This window comes from Mus caroli, chromosome 3, assembly GCF_900094665.2.
Source record: "Mus caroli chromosome 3, CAROLI_EIJ_v1.1, whole genome shotgun sequence".
Lineage (NCBI taxonomy): Eukaryota > Metazoa > Chordata > Mammalia > Rodentia > Muridae > Mus > Mus caroli.
Window position 1 is genome coordinate 79,118,617 of NC_034572.1, and position 15,465 is coordinate 79,134,081.

Sequence of the window (15,465 nt, forward strand, 5' to 3'; positions counted from 1 at the left end):
CCTGCCTCTGCCTCCCAAGTGCTGGGATTAAAGGTGTGCCACCACCACCCGGCTATTTATTACATTTTAAATTAGATCATGTGTTTTTGGGTTTTATTTTAATCTCGCCCAGAGCTTTAGCAGTATCATTTCAGAACTGATTTGAATCATGTTATGGATTTAGAAATTATTAATTTTGCGGCTGGTGAATTGGCTCAATAGGTAAGAACACTGACTGCTCTTCCAAAGGTCCTGAGTTCAGATCTCAGCAACCACATGGTGGCTCATAACTATCCGCAATGAGGTCTAACGCCCTCTTCTGGTGCATCTGAAGACAGCTACAGTGAACTTATTTATAATAATAAATAAATCTTTAAAAAAATAAATTATTAATTCTATTTTTTTTGTGTGTGTATACTAATTAATACTTAGTATAAATGCCAGGAGAGAAATCACGATCACAGAGGTAGTTCTCCCAGGACCAGTGTTATCCATTACACTTCAGATGTACTGACCTCTGATATGTCCTCAAAGGTGGGAAACTTGACTGCAAAGTTTCTGATAGTGAGGGGCTGCCTTCACACTCTCCCCTATTAAAATTAAGGAATAGAATGAAAACTTCATTTTTCCATTCATTATCAGATATATTTAATAATTTAATGGTAGCATATGCATACTTTCTTATCTTGATAATCTTCATTTATATGCTGTGTAGATAGCACTAACATAGACATATTCATCAACATGCTGGCTGGAGAACTTAGTGAACATATTGAAAACCATTTAATTGTATGCTTTTGTGCATGGATTAAATGGCATGTGGATTATAGCTTGATAAGACTTTACAGACAGCTCATTGTGAGGCAACGGCTGAATCACAATCCCATTTTAGGAATATGTAGATTTGTGGTACATCCTGAAAATTTATTTTGACAAGTGTCTTAGATAGGGTTTCATTGCTATGAAGATCTATCATGACCAAAGCAACTCTTATAAATGAAAAATTAAAAAAAAATTTCATACAATTTCAGAGGCTTAATCCATTATCATCACGGTAGAAAGCATGCCAGCGTCCAGGCAGACTAGGTGCTGGAGAAGGAGCTGGGAGTTCTACATCTTAATCCGTAGGCAGCAAGGAGGAGGTTGCATGTGTTTCCCACTGGGCATAGCTTGAGCATTTAAGACCTCAAAGCACACAGTGACAACACTTTTTCCAACAAGGCCACATCTTCTCCAGAAAGGCCACACCTCCCAATAGTGTTGATCCCTATGGCCAAGCACTATGGGGGCCAAACTTACTTAAACCACCACAATAAGTTATTTTACCTTTCTGAGCTTGCCTTAAAAAATTAAAAAATGTTTTAAAAAGGTGTTTGGTGGCTCATGTGTGTAATCTTATGAATTGTAAAGGGCGAGGACACGATGCTGGAGGAACAGGAATTCAGGGCTCTGGCTTCTGATACCTTTGTGTTTTCTCTCCCAGTTATTATTTTTTTAAATAAAATTAATGTATATCTTAACAATATTTTTCAAATTAAACTACAAATTTTTGAGAATATGTACAAAAATCTGGGGAGTAATATTTACTAAGATGAATAAAAGAATATGCTATTTTTTACTTTTGTAAGTATTATTTATTTACAGTATGCTAAATGTTTAAAACCCAAATCAGTGTTTTGCTGTGTTTAATTAGCCATGTACAAATGATGATTGTACATGTTAAGGACCAGATATGAAGTGTGATATTTGATGAGCTTTGACCAGTATATATACTTTATTGCACAAACATCAGCGGTCTCCCTTCCCACCTAATCCCTGTCTCTGTTTCCCACAGGCAATTGCTATTTTAACTTTTTATAAAACCATTTATTAGTTTGCCTTCTCCAAAACTCTTTTTAAAAAGGAAGTAATGAATATGTTCTTGAACATAGGCTTCCTTAATTTATTTGGCAAGTGTCTTAGTTAGGGTCTCATTGCTGTGAAGAGAATGTCTTTGTGATCCATCCATGCTGCTGACTTTATCAGCACTCTGCTGTACTGTTGCATAATGGTATCCTACTGTGTAAGTACTCACTGTTTAAAAACTTCATTTTTCTGCATGGAGGACACTTGAGCAATTTCTAGTTTCATCCAGCTACTCTAAAGGGTCTGGAAGCATAATTGTATTATGGATATTTATATTTTCTTGAGCAAAGTTCTAAGGTACAGTTGTTGGGTCATAAGATACTTGTATGTCTAAATTTTGATTATAGAATTAGATTTTTTTCACTGATTTCGATTGAATAAAGGACCTCAGACATAATAGACAAAGTGCTGTACCACTGTCTGCCCACAATTCACTAATCTAAATATTATTTTACCATCAATATATATCTGTTGTATGCATGAAACAGATTGTAATGGTTCTTTTGTGAACAAATGTGAAAGTGGATTATTCATATTTTCATTTTTTACCTAATTATTAGAACATGAAAAATGTTTTGACATTTTAGCATATAAATTTCTGGCAAAACAAGCACAGATTATATTTATATTGTTTTCTGAGGGTACCATAGGCACATATGTATATGTACATGTATACACACACACACACACACACACACACACACACACACACACAAGGTCATATCCACATCTTTTTATCTCAGTGATCTTCCTCTGATATAAGCTACCATGATTTAAACATACTACTTTGGATTGGGGGCTCAGGTGGCTGTTGCTTCTATTTTTTAGTATATAGTTAACATTGGCAGTCACCCTTATAATGATGTGACACCAGCTTCCCCCAAGTACATTGAATAAGCCTTGCCCAGCACAAGATAACTTGATTTAATTGGCAACAGTATTTGCCCTCAAATGATAGTCAGTGAAGTAAAACAGAACCTATTTCACTTTGTCCTTTTTTTTTTTTGAAATAACCACAGAAATGTATTTTTAAAATAATGGAATTACATGCCTTTAGAAAGTATGAATACATTTATTAGGGCAAAATATCTAAGTAACTTTGTTTAAAAATCAAATATTTTAAAGCTATTAAGGGAATACTTTCAGCTTACAGTATTGTCAACAAAAGACATGATTAAATAAATTGAATGTTGAAGACTTTAAGCTTATGGTTAACACCGGGTAATTAAAAGTAAGAGCTGCTGTGGGAGTCCATTATATATCAGCTGTCCTTTTACCTCATTAGCTGGGGTTTTGCATGTTTATGGAGCTAACTTCAATTAAAAAATGGCTTTTAAGTTGTGTCTAACAAGGTCTTTTAGTTACTCTTTTAGTATAAAGTATTGCACTTTAATTGAAACTGGTGTATCATAAATACCTGTGTTCAAATAATACACAATATAAACAACTGGTTGTTTGGTACTTTTGCTGTTTAAAGAAATTGTTTATTGTTTTCTATGTGATATAATCAAAAGCTGTTGTGTTTCATGAGCTATATACATGTATCCATTGCTTGTGTAGGTATCGTTTTTCTCTTTTGAGATACTTAAGGTTTTATGATTTTAAATTAACACTGCTTTAAATTTCTTATTGAAACATAGTGAATTTTCTGCATCAGTTATTAGGTTTTTTAAAAAGTTAATTTCTTGTTCTCTTCAATTCTAAGATTCTCTCTTTTCACCCCCCACATTCTCTTTGATTATGTTTATTAGAAAATTCTAGATGGTCTTAAATTTAAGAACTCTAGTGTAAATGTTGGTTAAAATGTTAAAATGAATTATTTTCATAGGACTTTGTCTTAGTTTTAAAAACAATGAGGCTGGGGAGATAGATTGTAGGTAAAGTGTTTGCTGTGCAAACAAGAGGAGGGTTTGATCCTTATCAACCATTGTTTTAAAAGACTGTCTGTGTAGAAGGGAGTGTGGAGAGGGGGATGGCTCAGAGGTTAAGAGGAGTGTGGAGAGAAGGATGGCTCAGAGGTTAAGATCACTGGCTGCTCTTCCAGAGGGTCTGGGTTTGATTCCTATTACCCACATGGCAGCTCACAACTGATTGTAATTCCAGTTCCAGAGAATCGAATAGCCACTTCAGCTACCAGCCACACATAATACAGAGTACTCATATGCATTAAATGCAAACAATTAAAACCTTGGATGTGATGTGCTCTTGCAAGTTCAGCCCTGGGGAGACAAAATCCTGTGAACCTTGGGATTCATCAGTTGGTCAGCCTAGCCTACTGAGCAGTTCTGCCCAGTGCCAGACCCTGTCCCAAAAACAAGTTGGTTGGTGCCTGAGGAATAACATCCAAGGTTGTGATCTTGTTTCTGCATGCAGACTCTGTTTGTCTCTCAATCCTTCTCTCTCCCTCCCTCCCTCCCTCTCCCTCCCTCTCTCTCCCTCCCTCCCTTCCTCCCTCCCTCTCTAAAAGAGAAAAAAAGATATGTAAATATGGATAACGTTGAAGAGATTTTAAGTAGTAAGAATATTTCAAACAATACATCAAAATAAGGTAGGAAAGAAAATGGAAGTTAGCTTTGTTTAACTTTTAAATGCATATAATTCATGTAAATAATTTATATTTTAAAACCTTTATTACAGAAGTGTCATCATTGCAACAAAGAAATCATCAGTCTTACCTTCTGCCCTTACTACAAGCGCACCAAGTAGCGCCGTCAGTGTGGTGTCTTCAGTAGATCCCACCCACGCCTCAGACGCTGGAGGAGAGTCACCAGGTGAGTCAGGTGGCAATGAAGTCAACAGAATTTTTAGATCTATTTTAGCAAATTTTAGGATTTTGTGATTAAACCAAGAAGCTTGTAAGGTGCTTTAGAAATCTTTCTGCTTTTGTGTTTTATTGTTGATTGTTCACTATTATCTTTTTGTTTACAAAACTACTATTGATTATTTACTAATATCCCCCACAATCTGAGTGAAATTAAAAAGTAAAACCAGGAGTGGAGAGTCAGTTGAAGCGGTATGTGGTGAACTGGTCAGTCTCGCAGAGTTTTGATGTTGTTTTACCACCCAGCTCCTGCCCCCACACTTTATTTTCTCTTATGTGTCAACAAAATAAATATAAATATTTCTCTCATATTCCTGTTTTTCTTTTGAGAATAAGTCTCATGTGGACTCCTGGCCTTGAATTCACTTTGTAGCTAACGATGAATCAAAACTTGTGATCCCTTTGTCTCCTCATCTTAAATGCTGTAGGTTGCCACCACACTTGGTGTATGTGGTGGGGGAGAGAGACCAGCGGCCCATCTGTGCTAGACAAGCACTCTGCCAAACTTACCTACACACCCACCCTGCTTTTTACTTGTCTTAACATTTTATTCTAAAGTTTGAAATGCAATTAATTTTTAGAAAGTTCATAGCATCTAGATATAAGAGGAAGTGTTCACAGTATGATAAAGAAAATCGATGCTTTATGTACTATTCAACAGTAACTGTGTTAAGTATATGACTTCTCTGTATGGTAAAAGTAAGACAGCGCATTGCAACGTGACTTGATTAATTTCATACAGTTGTACTGTTGGATCCAGTACACCTAACGCCTTGTGCTTGAGTTACTGGTGCATGCCGCCATGTCCTGCAGACTCTGCTACACTGCACATTTCATTCCTCTTCTTAGCATTTACTTTTAGTGGTTTTTTTTTTTTTTTTTTTTTTTGAGCTGAGGACCAAACCCAGGGTCTTGTGCCTGCTACAACTTACAATAATTTTAAGAATTCTTTAAGAATTCTTGAGAAGTACACATAGCATTTTCATGTATAGAAAACAGTAGGTATTAAGTTTAAAATTCCACCTGGAAACCCACCGTTGTAATAGTATTGCATCATGTGGTTTAGGGTTTTATTTTATCAAAACAAAAAGAATCAGTAAGCTGAAGTGACAAAAACTCAAGATATCTACATGCCTCTGTCTCGAGTTCCTGCACCTAAGCTTTTCTTTACCTGATACTTGCTGTTTACCAGGCTGACTTGAACTCAGAGATCTCCTTGCCTTTTTTGGGAGAGAATTAAAGGTGTGTCTGCATTCCAGCTGAATCACACAGACCTAGAAGGTCTTTGGATGTGATATCTTGCCAGAGAAGCCATGTTGCTGGATTAAGATTCTTCTACATAATATGTTTTTGTATGTTAACATGCTATAGTCTTTAAAAATATGATATATTTTTCAAACGGAGTTGCAAAGTATAAATAATGAAGACAAAATTGAAACCATCTCAGCAGTGGAACCAAGCTGTAGTATTCTTTACCAGTTTGTATACTGAGTGCTTGCTAATTTGCAAAATTTAGCATCAGTCTTTGCTCTATATAACATTAAGACTAAAAGGTTTATCTTTATTCAGTTAGTAAAAAAAGTTTCATTTCTTTTCAAATAATATTTTATTAGGCATTGTAGACTATCCCTTGTAAGACAGACAACCCACACACACAAAGACACAAGCCTATTCACTTGTAGTATAGCAGTATTTAGTGATTAAAAATTGTCATTTGATTTAATGATTCTTCACTGCAAGGGGCATCAGTTACTTAGATCCTTAGGGAACTTCTATAAATAGTATTTTACTCCCTGCATAGATGCTATATGGAGGGTCAATTTACAGATATCTGGAAAACTGCCTGTTTGAAAGAGTCACGTTGTCAGTGCATAGATAAGGAAAACACAGGTTCACGCCTTCCATGTGTTGAAAGAAGCCTTTGCATTTACATATGTGATTATCTGTTTGGAATGTTAATATGAATCAAATTTATCATAAATTTATGTTTTTAGTTAAAATGCATAATTACATATTTTTTCCTACTGTATGAAGGGCAGTCTCATGTGACACTGTTGGTATATTTATTTCTTCATCTAATTTTTCTATTTATTTGTTTACTTTTTAATATTGCTAGTTAATTTTTATCATTCTTGTGCATGTGTCCTATGACTTAAAGATTTATTTTTATTTTTACTTATATATGTGTGTGTGTGTGTGTGTGTGTATGCCAAGTGTGATGTGTTTGGGTGTTTGAGGAGGCCAGAAGAGAGTATTATACCTCTGGAACCAGAGTTATAGTTGAAGCTGCAGGTATAGACGTCTGTGAACTGTCTGCTTGACATGGTGTTGGGGCTCAAACTTGAGTCCTTTAAAAGTGCTCTTAACTGTTGAGCCATCTCTTGAGCTCCAAGTCCTGTGATTAAAAGAACATTTTGTAAAGTCTGTTTTGCTAGATTTACTATTAGGAAAGAATATCGGCTTCTTTTCAAAGGCAGTGTTAGGAAATAATTTTTGTCATATTTTATTGGAACAAATAGTATTCCTGTTCTTAAAAATACTGCCCTCCCCATACTGAGAATTTACTGTAGGGCCTGTGTCTGCAAAGCAAGTAAGTGCTCTACCATTGAACTGTTCCTTACCACTCCTTCCCTCCCTCCCTCCCTTCATCCCACCACCCAACCCTCTTTCTTTTTTTTCTTTCTTTTGTAATGGGTTTATTTGGTACAAGAGTCTAGGGAGATAATTCTGCTTATTGTTAAGCACCAAGGAACAGTCTGCAAAGGTCCTTCCACAAGTGTGAATGTTGGAAAGGGGATGCTGTAGGTGAGCATTGCTGCTGGTGGTGGCTGGTCCTCAGTCCTAGCTTGTAGGCCTGGGCAGTTAAAGACTGTTGTCAAATAGGAAGCTGATGACTGATTTTCAGGGTCTCTTGGCTGTACTTACTAAGGCTTTGACTTTTTCAGATTCTTTTGCATTCATATATTTTTGATGATCTTTCTTATTCTCCCAACAACATTCATTCTATAATTATAGAATTATGTATACATATAATACATATAACTGTAGTGTTTGCTTTCTCAGCATTTTCTGGTATTTTTCTAACACTTGGTTATTCCTGAAGGCTGCCATAGAAGAAAGGAAACAAATATCAGCCCCCCTCCCCCCAAAAAAAGGCTACTCGTGGAAGTCCCAAGTTCAATTGAACCCAAATTTCAACTATTGGAGAAACCACATTTGAAACCAAATAAAGGAGCTATCCCTTGCTAGCTGGCCCATCCTGGGAAGCCTCCAGTAAGCCAGAGGCAGACCCTGTCTCACTCTTAAAAAATGCATTTCAGCTCATCAGAAATTAGAATCAGAGCTGGGAGTATAGCTCAGGAGAATCTTGGGTTCATTCCTTAATGTCACACTTTAAAAACAGGGAACTTTGGTGGTGCACGCCTTTAATCCCAGCACTTGGGGGGCAAAGGCAAGTGGATATTTGAATTCCAGACCTGTCTGGTCTACAGAGCAAGTTCCAGGACAGCCAGAGCTACACGGGTAAACCCTGTCTCAAAAACAACTAAAATAAACAAAGGAGTAAATAAATAAATAAGCTGTGTCAATTAACACAGTCAAAAGCTAATCCTGTTTTATAGTTTTTGCCTAAATGTTTTCTTTGGATTTGCTACATTTTTATTTTTCACATTTAAGTATATAGGTACTTGTGTCCTCTTTATTAATGTCATACATATTTAGGAATAAAATGAATTTTAGAGAAAATAGCTGATAAATTCAGAGTATATAGTCTTTAAAAACACTACCACTTGTCAAACAATGCTCAAGAAAATTTAATTACATAATTTATTTATTTATAAGGTCTTATTATATAACACAGGTTGGCCTTCAATTTCTAATCCTCCTGCTTCAGGCTCCAAAGTATTGGGATTACAGGCATATGCCCCCACACCCTGTAATAAAATGAGAAATATTTTATTAATCAATTATAATAGAAGTTAGTGCCAGCAGTTTTTCAAGAACCAATTTTACTGTCAAGAATGTAGCAAATGGGGGTAGAGATGTAGTTTATTTGGCAGACTGCCTATTTAGCTGTGTAAGGAATACATTTTTATTTTGGGTATAGAAAGGCAGAAACAAAGGGCTTTCCAGAAGTAGGAGGATTGTTGTTTTCCCAGCTCAGTTCTTTTGCTGCCTGGCCTCACGTGAAGTGCTTGTCAGTGTGTTCTAACTAGATGCAACTGGGGCTCTTGAGTGAAGAAGTTGGCTTAAGCCCATTGCAGGAAAGGAAAGCACACAGTAACCGGTGACATGCCAGTCACAAGGTTTATTACGGGATTAGAGCTTCTGTTTGTTGAGTTTTATGAGTAGAAAATGAGGATTTCAGTTTAAATACTGTGGGGAAACAAAATAATTCTTGGATCAGATATTGTAAATAATACAATAACTTAGGTGACAATTATAACTTGTAATCAAATGGCAGTTCAATTTAAAACTTGGGCTGCTCGATTATTTTTATTTCTTTGGATAGAGTTTGTGGTTTTGTTTGTGTTGTGACATGATTGCACAGTGGTGTTGATTTTTATGTAGATTCTTCATAGTCCCAGGGTCCTGTGCTCAGGAATTGTTTATCCCAAACAGGAGAACGCAAGCACTGGTGGAGGGCTTTAGTTCACCTCTTAACAACAGTGTGTGGCTGATAGGACACTGTAGCACTCGATGTCAGAGGCACCAGAGGATGTCAGTGTTTGTTTCAACACTTTCTCTATAGTTTAGATGGGCATTTCTTCTTCCGTTGTTTTTTCACTATACCAGTTTTGTTCTTTATAGATGATTCCAGCATATTCATGTCGGCGGTTTGAGAAACAGATGAAACATTCAACTTCTGATAGTGCATAGATTTCAGAGTTCTGTTTATCAGCTGTGTGCGTGGTGTGTGTGGTGTGTGTGGTGTGTGTGTGTTTGTTTATTGGCTTCTTTGGTCTACCTTGGTAAAGGGTTGTAGTGGAATTTTGTTTCTTTTATTTTCACATTTGCCAGGCACTTTGTATGCTACAATGTTAAGGAATCAAGATTTAGTAAATAGAGTGCAGCTGCCAGCGCAGTGCAGTGCGCATCTTTATTTGACCACCTCAGGTCTTTATTTCAATGCCAGCTGGACTCTCGCAGTTCATTTGGCCCTGTCTTGCAGAGGAAATTTAATATGGCATTTTTTCTTAATTCTGGGTAATAACTTTCCTATTTATGTTCTACTTCCACCTTAGATTGATTGATAGTCTAATCCTGTATATTTTGATACTTATGCAGAAACTTATTTTTCCTTTTTCTTTCATGAGGTTTTTAGAACTTTTCATACCTCAGAATTATTTTTCTAACTAAGCCTTTTGGACTTGGTTCTTCAAGTCTTGCCATTATATATTTTGGTTCCTATCCTTTCTTAGCTCTGTCAAATTTAGTTTTCTGACATTCTCTTATCAGGTAAATTTTATGAGCAGTTATTTCTTGATAATGCAACGCCAATTACTTCTGTTTAGGAGAAAGCAGTTTGAACACACTATATAGTAAGAGGATTGAATTAGTTGTTAATATTAAGGTATATACATTAGAGGTTATATTGGAACATAATTGGAAAGACTAGAATAAGACCAGATAAAGCAAATTAATTTTATTCAGTACTTTAAACAAAAACACTGGAATAAAATGAGAGAAAAGAGAGGGTTGGTAGGAAAATAGGCTTGTTCAAGTATAGGAGTTGGGATGATTAGGGGATTACATCTGTAGTTCAAGTTAGCGAAGCTCTTCAGTGATATGTTTAGAATCTCCAGCTGCTGGAGGTGGGTGGATGGGAAAGGTAAGGGTTTCTGCTCTCTGAAAAGTGCTGTTCTTACGGCACATTACAGTATCAGTTGGAAGCCAGACACAGTGGAGTACATTTGTAATCCCAGAATTTGTAGAGTGGGCTACATATAGTAAATTCATTGTTATTCTTGGCTACATTGTAGCTTGAGGCCAACTTGAGGTAATTGAGACCCTTTTTGGTTTTTTGTTTTTTTTTTTTAAATACAGTTGGAATTAGTTGTTAGTAGGCGAGGAGGTAGTAGCTAGTACATGCAGCACATGCCAGGGTTTCTAGGTACGGCTTCACTGCCAGAGTCCTGGAGGCTGGGAGCAGACCAGACCCCACCAGGTCCTAGTCGTCTCGGGGGCTTGCCTTGCTGTTCTCTCCTCTGTGATCTTAGGGTGGGGAACATCAGTTGAAATAAATGTGAGAAATACATGTCATATTGTTATCATAATGAAGGTTCATGAAAAAGTACAGATGATCCTGAGATAACTTAAAGACTGTTCCTCAGGTGTCTATGGCTTGTTCACCGTGTTAGACTCTTGATCGGTCGTGGTGTAGCACATGCTCTCCAGTGATGGCTAAAAGGTCATCCTCTTGTTGATAGTGATACAGCTGTTTAAAGCCAAATGAGAATTTTATCTTTCCAAGTTTTACTTCATTGAAAAGAAAACTTCTGCTTGTTATGTTTATTGGTGCTAAATAAAAGAAATTGCCAGGCTAACTCAGCGGATCAGAATCTGTCAATACTTGTCTGCTACTTCTCTACCCCTTGGGTAGGAGGGTTACCTAACACAACTGACCTTATAAAGGGATTTACATAAAAATAATTAGAGAAAAACTTTAATTGTTAGACTTTATCTAAGAGTGATACGTGTTTGAATAAATACATTTAATACATGTTTGTTTATAAAGAGATCATATTTGCTTGAATCCTCATATCTAGATCCAGAAAACCACTGTCAAATACTTCTTTTTTCTCTTATAGGAAGTAGATCTCCTAATGCAAAACTGCCCTCAGTTGCAGCAGTTGGCTCCGTCCCACAAGACCCAGCTGCACACATGAGGTACTTAAGCTGCTTGCTTAGTTATTGAAATTTGTGCTGTTTTTTATGACCCACCCTCCCCTTACACCTCCCCTGAATTCTTTCAAAATTAATATTATTTCAAAATATAATGTTTTAAAATGTTTATGAGAAATGTCCACTTGTAATAAAAATATGGTGTATATTGTGGATAATTATGAATTCTTAGGAATACATTATACCTTTTCTTTAAAAGTGTTAAAGTGATGGTATCTGGTCAGTCATGGTCCTATTAATACTGCATTCTACATAGAGTTTACTTTTACTTAGAATTTTAATTTGGAATATATGTTTCAAAATTTAATTCTGAAGTTTATAGCCATAGTTTTATCCACTATATGCCAAGTGGTCAGAGAATTTTTGTTTTTCTTACCATAATTGCCAATTCCCTGTCTCCCCAGGGCAGTGGGGTACTTCTGTGAATGCTATATATTTGTGGGATCACACAGGCCTAAAAGGTTTGGTGAAGCACAGGGAGGAACCTGTGAGGAGTGGTTGTGGAGACCAGTATCTTTTAGAGGATTGCCTGGTAGTTTCAGTGGGAGCCCTCTGTTGCTAATATAAGATATGGAAGTACTATTGTGAACCAAGAGTAGCACTGGCTGCTGACTTGTTTGCTGTGTAAACTCTGGGCACTCATCAGTTCCCTGACATTCAGCATACCCGTACGTTCTTCTAAATTCACTAAATGTATGTGATTGATTGTATGTGAACATATATGTACATTCATGCAAACTTGTTAATATGTTAAGATAATTATAAATGTACAGTTTATGGTTTTCCTAATGAAGTCTCTTAGGTTATATTAGAAAATGTTATCACGTCAATAAAAGTTTGAACTAGTTTTTACAAACATTTACATGCAACAACTGACAACTTAAAATCAAGACATGATATTTTATCTCAAGTTTTTGATAGCCAAGTTTGATGAGCAGATAAATGAGATGAGGTCTTGAGTTAGTTCAGATTATAATGGAGTCATTAGAAAGTGCTTTTAGTGGGTGAGGTGCAGTTTGCAGTAAGAACTGATGCTTAGAATGGTAGTTTGTCAGGTGTCTGTGGGAACTTGGATTGGAAAGATGTATCGGTAAAAAGGGACATTTTAGGTAGGAAGTTACTGGGCACGGTAATGTGGTTTTTTGGCCATTTTTATTTTACATGTAACTTTGTATTTCTATGAAGTTGATTTCACTTTAGAGCCTAGAGAGCTAACTCTCAGCATCTTTTGTTAGTATTACAGAAAGGCTGGAGCATGCACTGGAGAAGGCAGCCCCTCTGCTACGAGAGATTTTTGTGGACTTTGCACCTTTCCTCTCTCGGACACTTTTAGGTAGTCATGGACAAGAGCTGCTGATAGAAGGAACAAGTAAGTGGTTTGTCTGTCTTTATTCTGTTTGTCTGTACTTACATTATACAGTTATATGCTCATGTAAGAAAAGTCTGCACCTTCTTAAGTATGTTCACCACTGGCTGGCCCGACTGGAGGTCTGTTTCTTTTGAAGACTTTTTCATAAATCTGTTATATTTTAATCTGTTTATTTTTTTAAACCAGCAATTTTGATGGTGTCTTAGTTAGTTGTTTTATTGCTGTGAAGAAACACCATGGCCAAGGCAACTATTATTTTTTTGTTGTTGTTTAAGTTTTATTACATTATGATGAGAAAAGATAAATAATTTCAATTTATTTGAATTTATTAACATTTAAATACATATTTTGAGTAAATATACTTACATCACATTTTTTTCCCTTTTGTACCCCAACTCCTCCCAGAGAGCCCCCCCTTCAATACCTACTATACCTTTTTTTTTATCATATTATATTATAAAGGACATTTAACTGGGACTGACTTACAGGTTCAGAGGTTTAGTCCATTATCATTAAGGCAGGAAGCATGGCAGCATCCAGGCAGGCATGGTGCTGGAGAAGGAGCTAAGAGTTCTATATTTTGTTTCAAAGGCAAACAAGAGAAGACTACTGTCTGCCAGGCAGGTTATCAAAGCCCAACCCAACATTAGCATACTTCTGCCAACAAGGCCACACCCCCTGCTCTCTGGGCTAAGCATATTAAAGCCCTGATAGATAGAGTATAAAAGTATTAGGCCAAAGCAGTAGCATTTATTTTTCTGGTGCTGGAGGTTGAACTTGGGATCTTGTACATCCTATCCAAGTGCTTTACTGTTGAGTTTCATCTTTAGATCAGGATTTATTTTTTAGTGCAATTAAATTAACCATGGGGATTAGGAAGAGTGGTGAAACAAGGTTTTGCATGGACTTCAGATCCATACAAATAGCCATACCTTGCCATGTAGAAATAATATGGAATGCATTATTTTTGTCCGCTAGCACAATTATATTTTATGAATAAAATGGTACTGTAAAATACTCTGTTCTTATATATAGTGACAAGATCTCTTTTATGTAGGGTCTGGTTAGGTAGCATGCAGAGGAAGATTGCTGAGGAAGACCAGTGACTAGGCTACATAGGCATGAGGCATTGTATAGCTAATGTTTTCAAAAGATGCCTCAACTAGGTGAAGGAAGATTCAGTTCAACAGAAAACAAATCTTCAAACAACTGATTCTATTTAAGAACTTAAGGCTGGTCGTGGTGGTTTGAACTAGGAATCCCAGCACTGGGAAGTGTAAGCTCCCAGATTGGGAGCTTTAGACCTGACTGTGGCTACATTTTTTTTATTTTTTGTATTTTTAGAAAATGAAAGGTATTTGTAAAGCCTTAACATGCCAACCAGTGCCACTGTTTAGTTGAGGAATTATTCTTTCAAAAGAAGAAAAACTGAAGAACATGAACATAAGAGATAGGGCATGAGTGGGATGTGTGGAAGCCTTTATGGAGTAAAAATGGAGCTAAAGCCACAGGGCTCTGAATATCAACACAGTATATTTAATACAGAATTAACAGTTGTATGTCTTTGATAATTATAATGTCTCTGAGTTATTCAATCCTCATAATGGTTGGAATTACTTTCTGAATATATTCATAATAGCAAATTCTTTGAGCTGTTCTTTGATAGTATTGGGTATTTAAAGTAAATAACTCTTTAGATGGCCGTTAATGATATAAAAGTTCCTTCCTAAGGATAGTTTTAAGTAATCTAAAACAAAACATAGAAAAGAAAATGTAAATGACCAGTTTATAGGAAATGGGGAACACATAACAGACAATGGCTTGCATTTCTGTTAAGGTTTAGTGTGAGGTCGGAGGTCAAGGTACTAATAAGAGTGTTTGGGATGTCTGCTGCCATGAAACAAAATGGAAACTTGATTGATAGCTGGAGGGCTGAAGGGAGAGAGTGTGGTGGGGAAAGCAAAGGTCAGGGAGCCATTTCCCTCCCCTGCATGTATAATAATCAGCTCTCTCCCAAACAACATGTAGATGATCATGATCAATATGGCATGTGTTATATGCACTTCTATGAGTGTCATGAAATATCATTAAAGAAGAAGTCAGTAGATGTTTGAGTATCCTAAAAGTTAAAGTAGTTTACAGAATGGTCAGTTTGATACCAAGTTTAAAGTAACCACAGACTACTTTGTTTAGTCACACCATCAAATGTATATAGGTATAGTTGTTAGCTCAATATTAACATTTTAATTTTAAATCAATTTGGACAAAAGTAGCATAAAGTGAATCTCTGGAATTTTAAAACGACTTCGTGTTTTTAAAGTAACCTTCTCTTTAACATAGGCCTGGTCTGCATGAAGTCTAGCAGTTCAGTTGTGGAGCTGGTCATGCTGCTGTGTTCCCAGGTGGGTGCAACCACGTCACATGGCCGTGTACAAGGAAGCTCTCAGGCCTTGTTTGACAGCTTTTTGCTTTATTAAATTTTTGTGGC

General features: G+C 36.4%; 1 protein-coding gene and 1 non-coding gene across 4 annotated transcripts in view; both read left to right on the forward strand.

The window, feature by feature from the left end:
* The window catches only part of Lrba (LPS responsive beige-like anchor protein), a 591,176-nt gene that overhangs the window by 134,118 nt on the left and 441,593 nt on the right, over nt 1–15,465 (forward strand). For all 3 annotated transcript variants that reach the window (XM_029475138.1, XM_021158804.2, XM_021158805.2), the window contains exons 31-34: nt 4,522–4,655; nt 11,515–11,593; nt 12,844–12,977; nt 15,318–15,379. In XM_029475138.1, the coding sequence (XP_029330998.1) occupies nt 4,522–4,655; nt 11,515–11,593; nt 12,844–12,977; nt 15,318–15,379 (409 nt within the window). The remainder of the gene's footprint in view (nt 1–4,521; nt 4,656–11,514; nt 11,594–12,843; nt 12,978–15,317; nt 15,380–15,465) is intronic.
* Nucleotides 404–572, forward strand: LOC115030806. Its single transcript, XR_003836379.1, has one exon. It is a non-coding gene; the product is annotated as a U1 spliceosomal RNA (small nuclear RNA).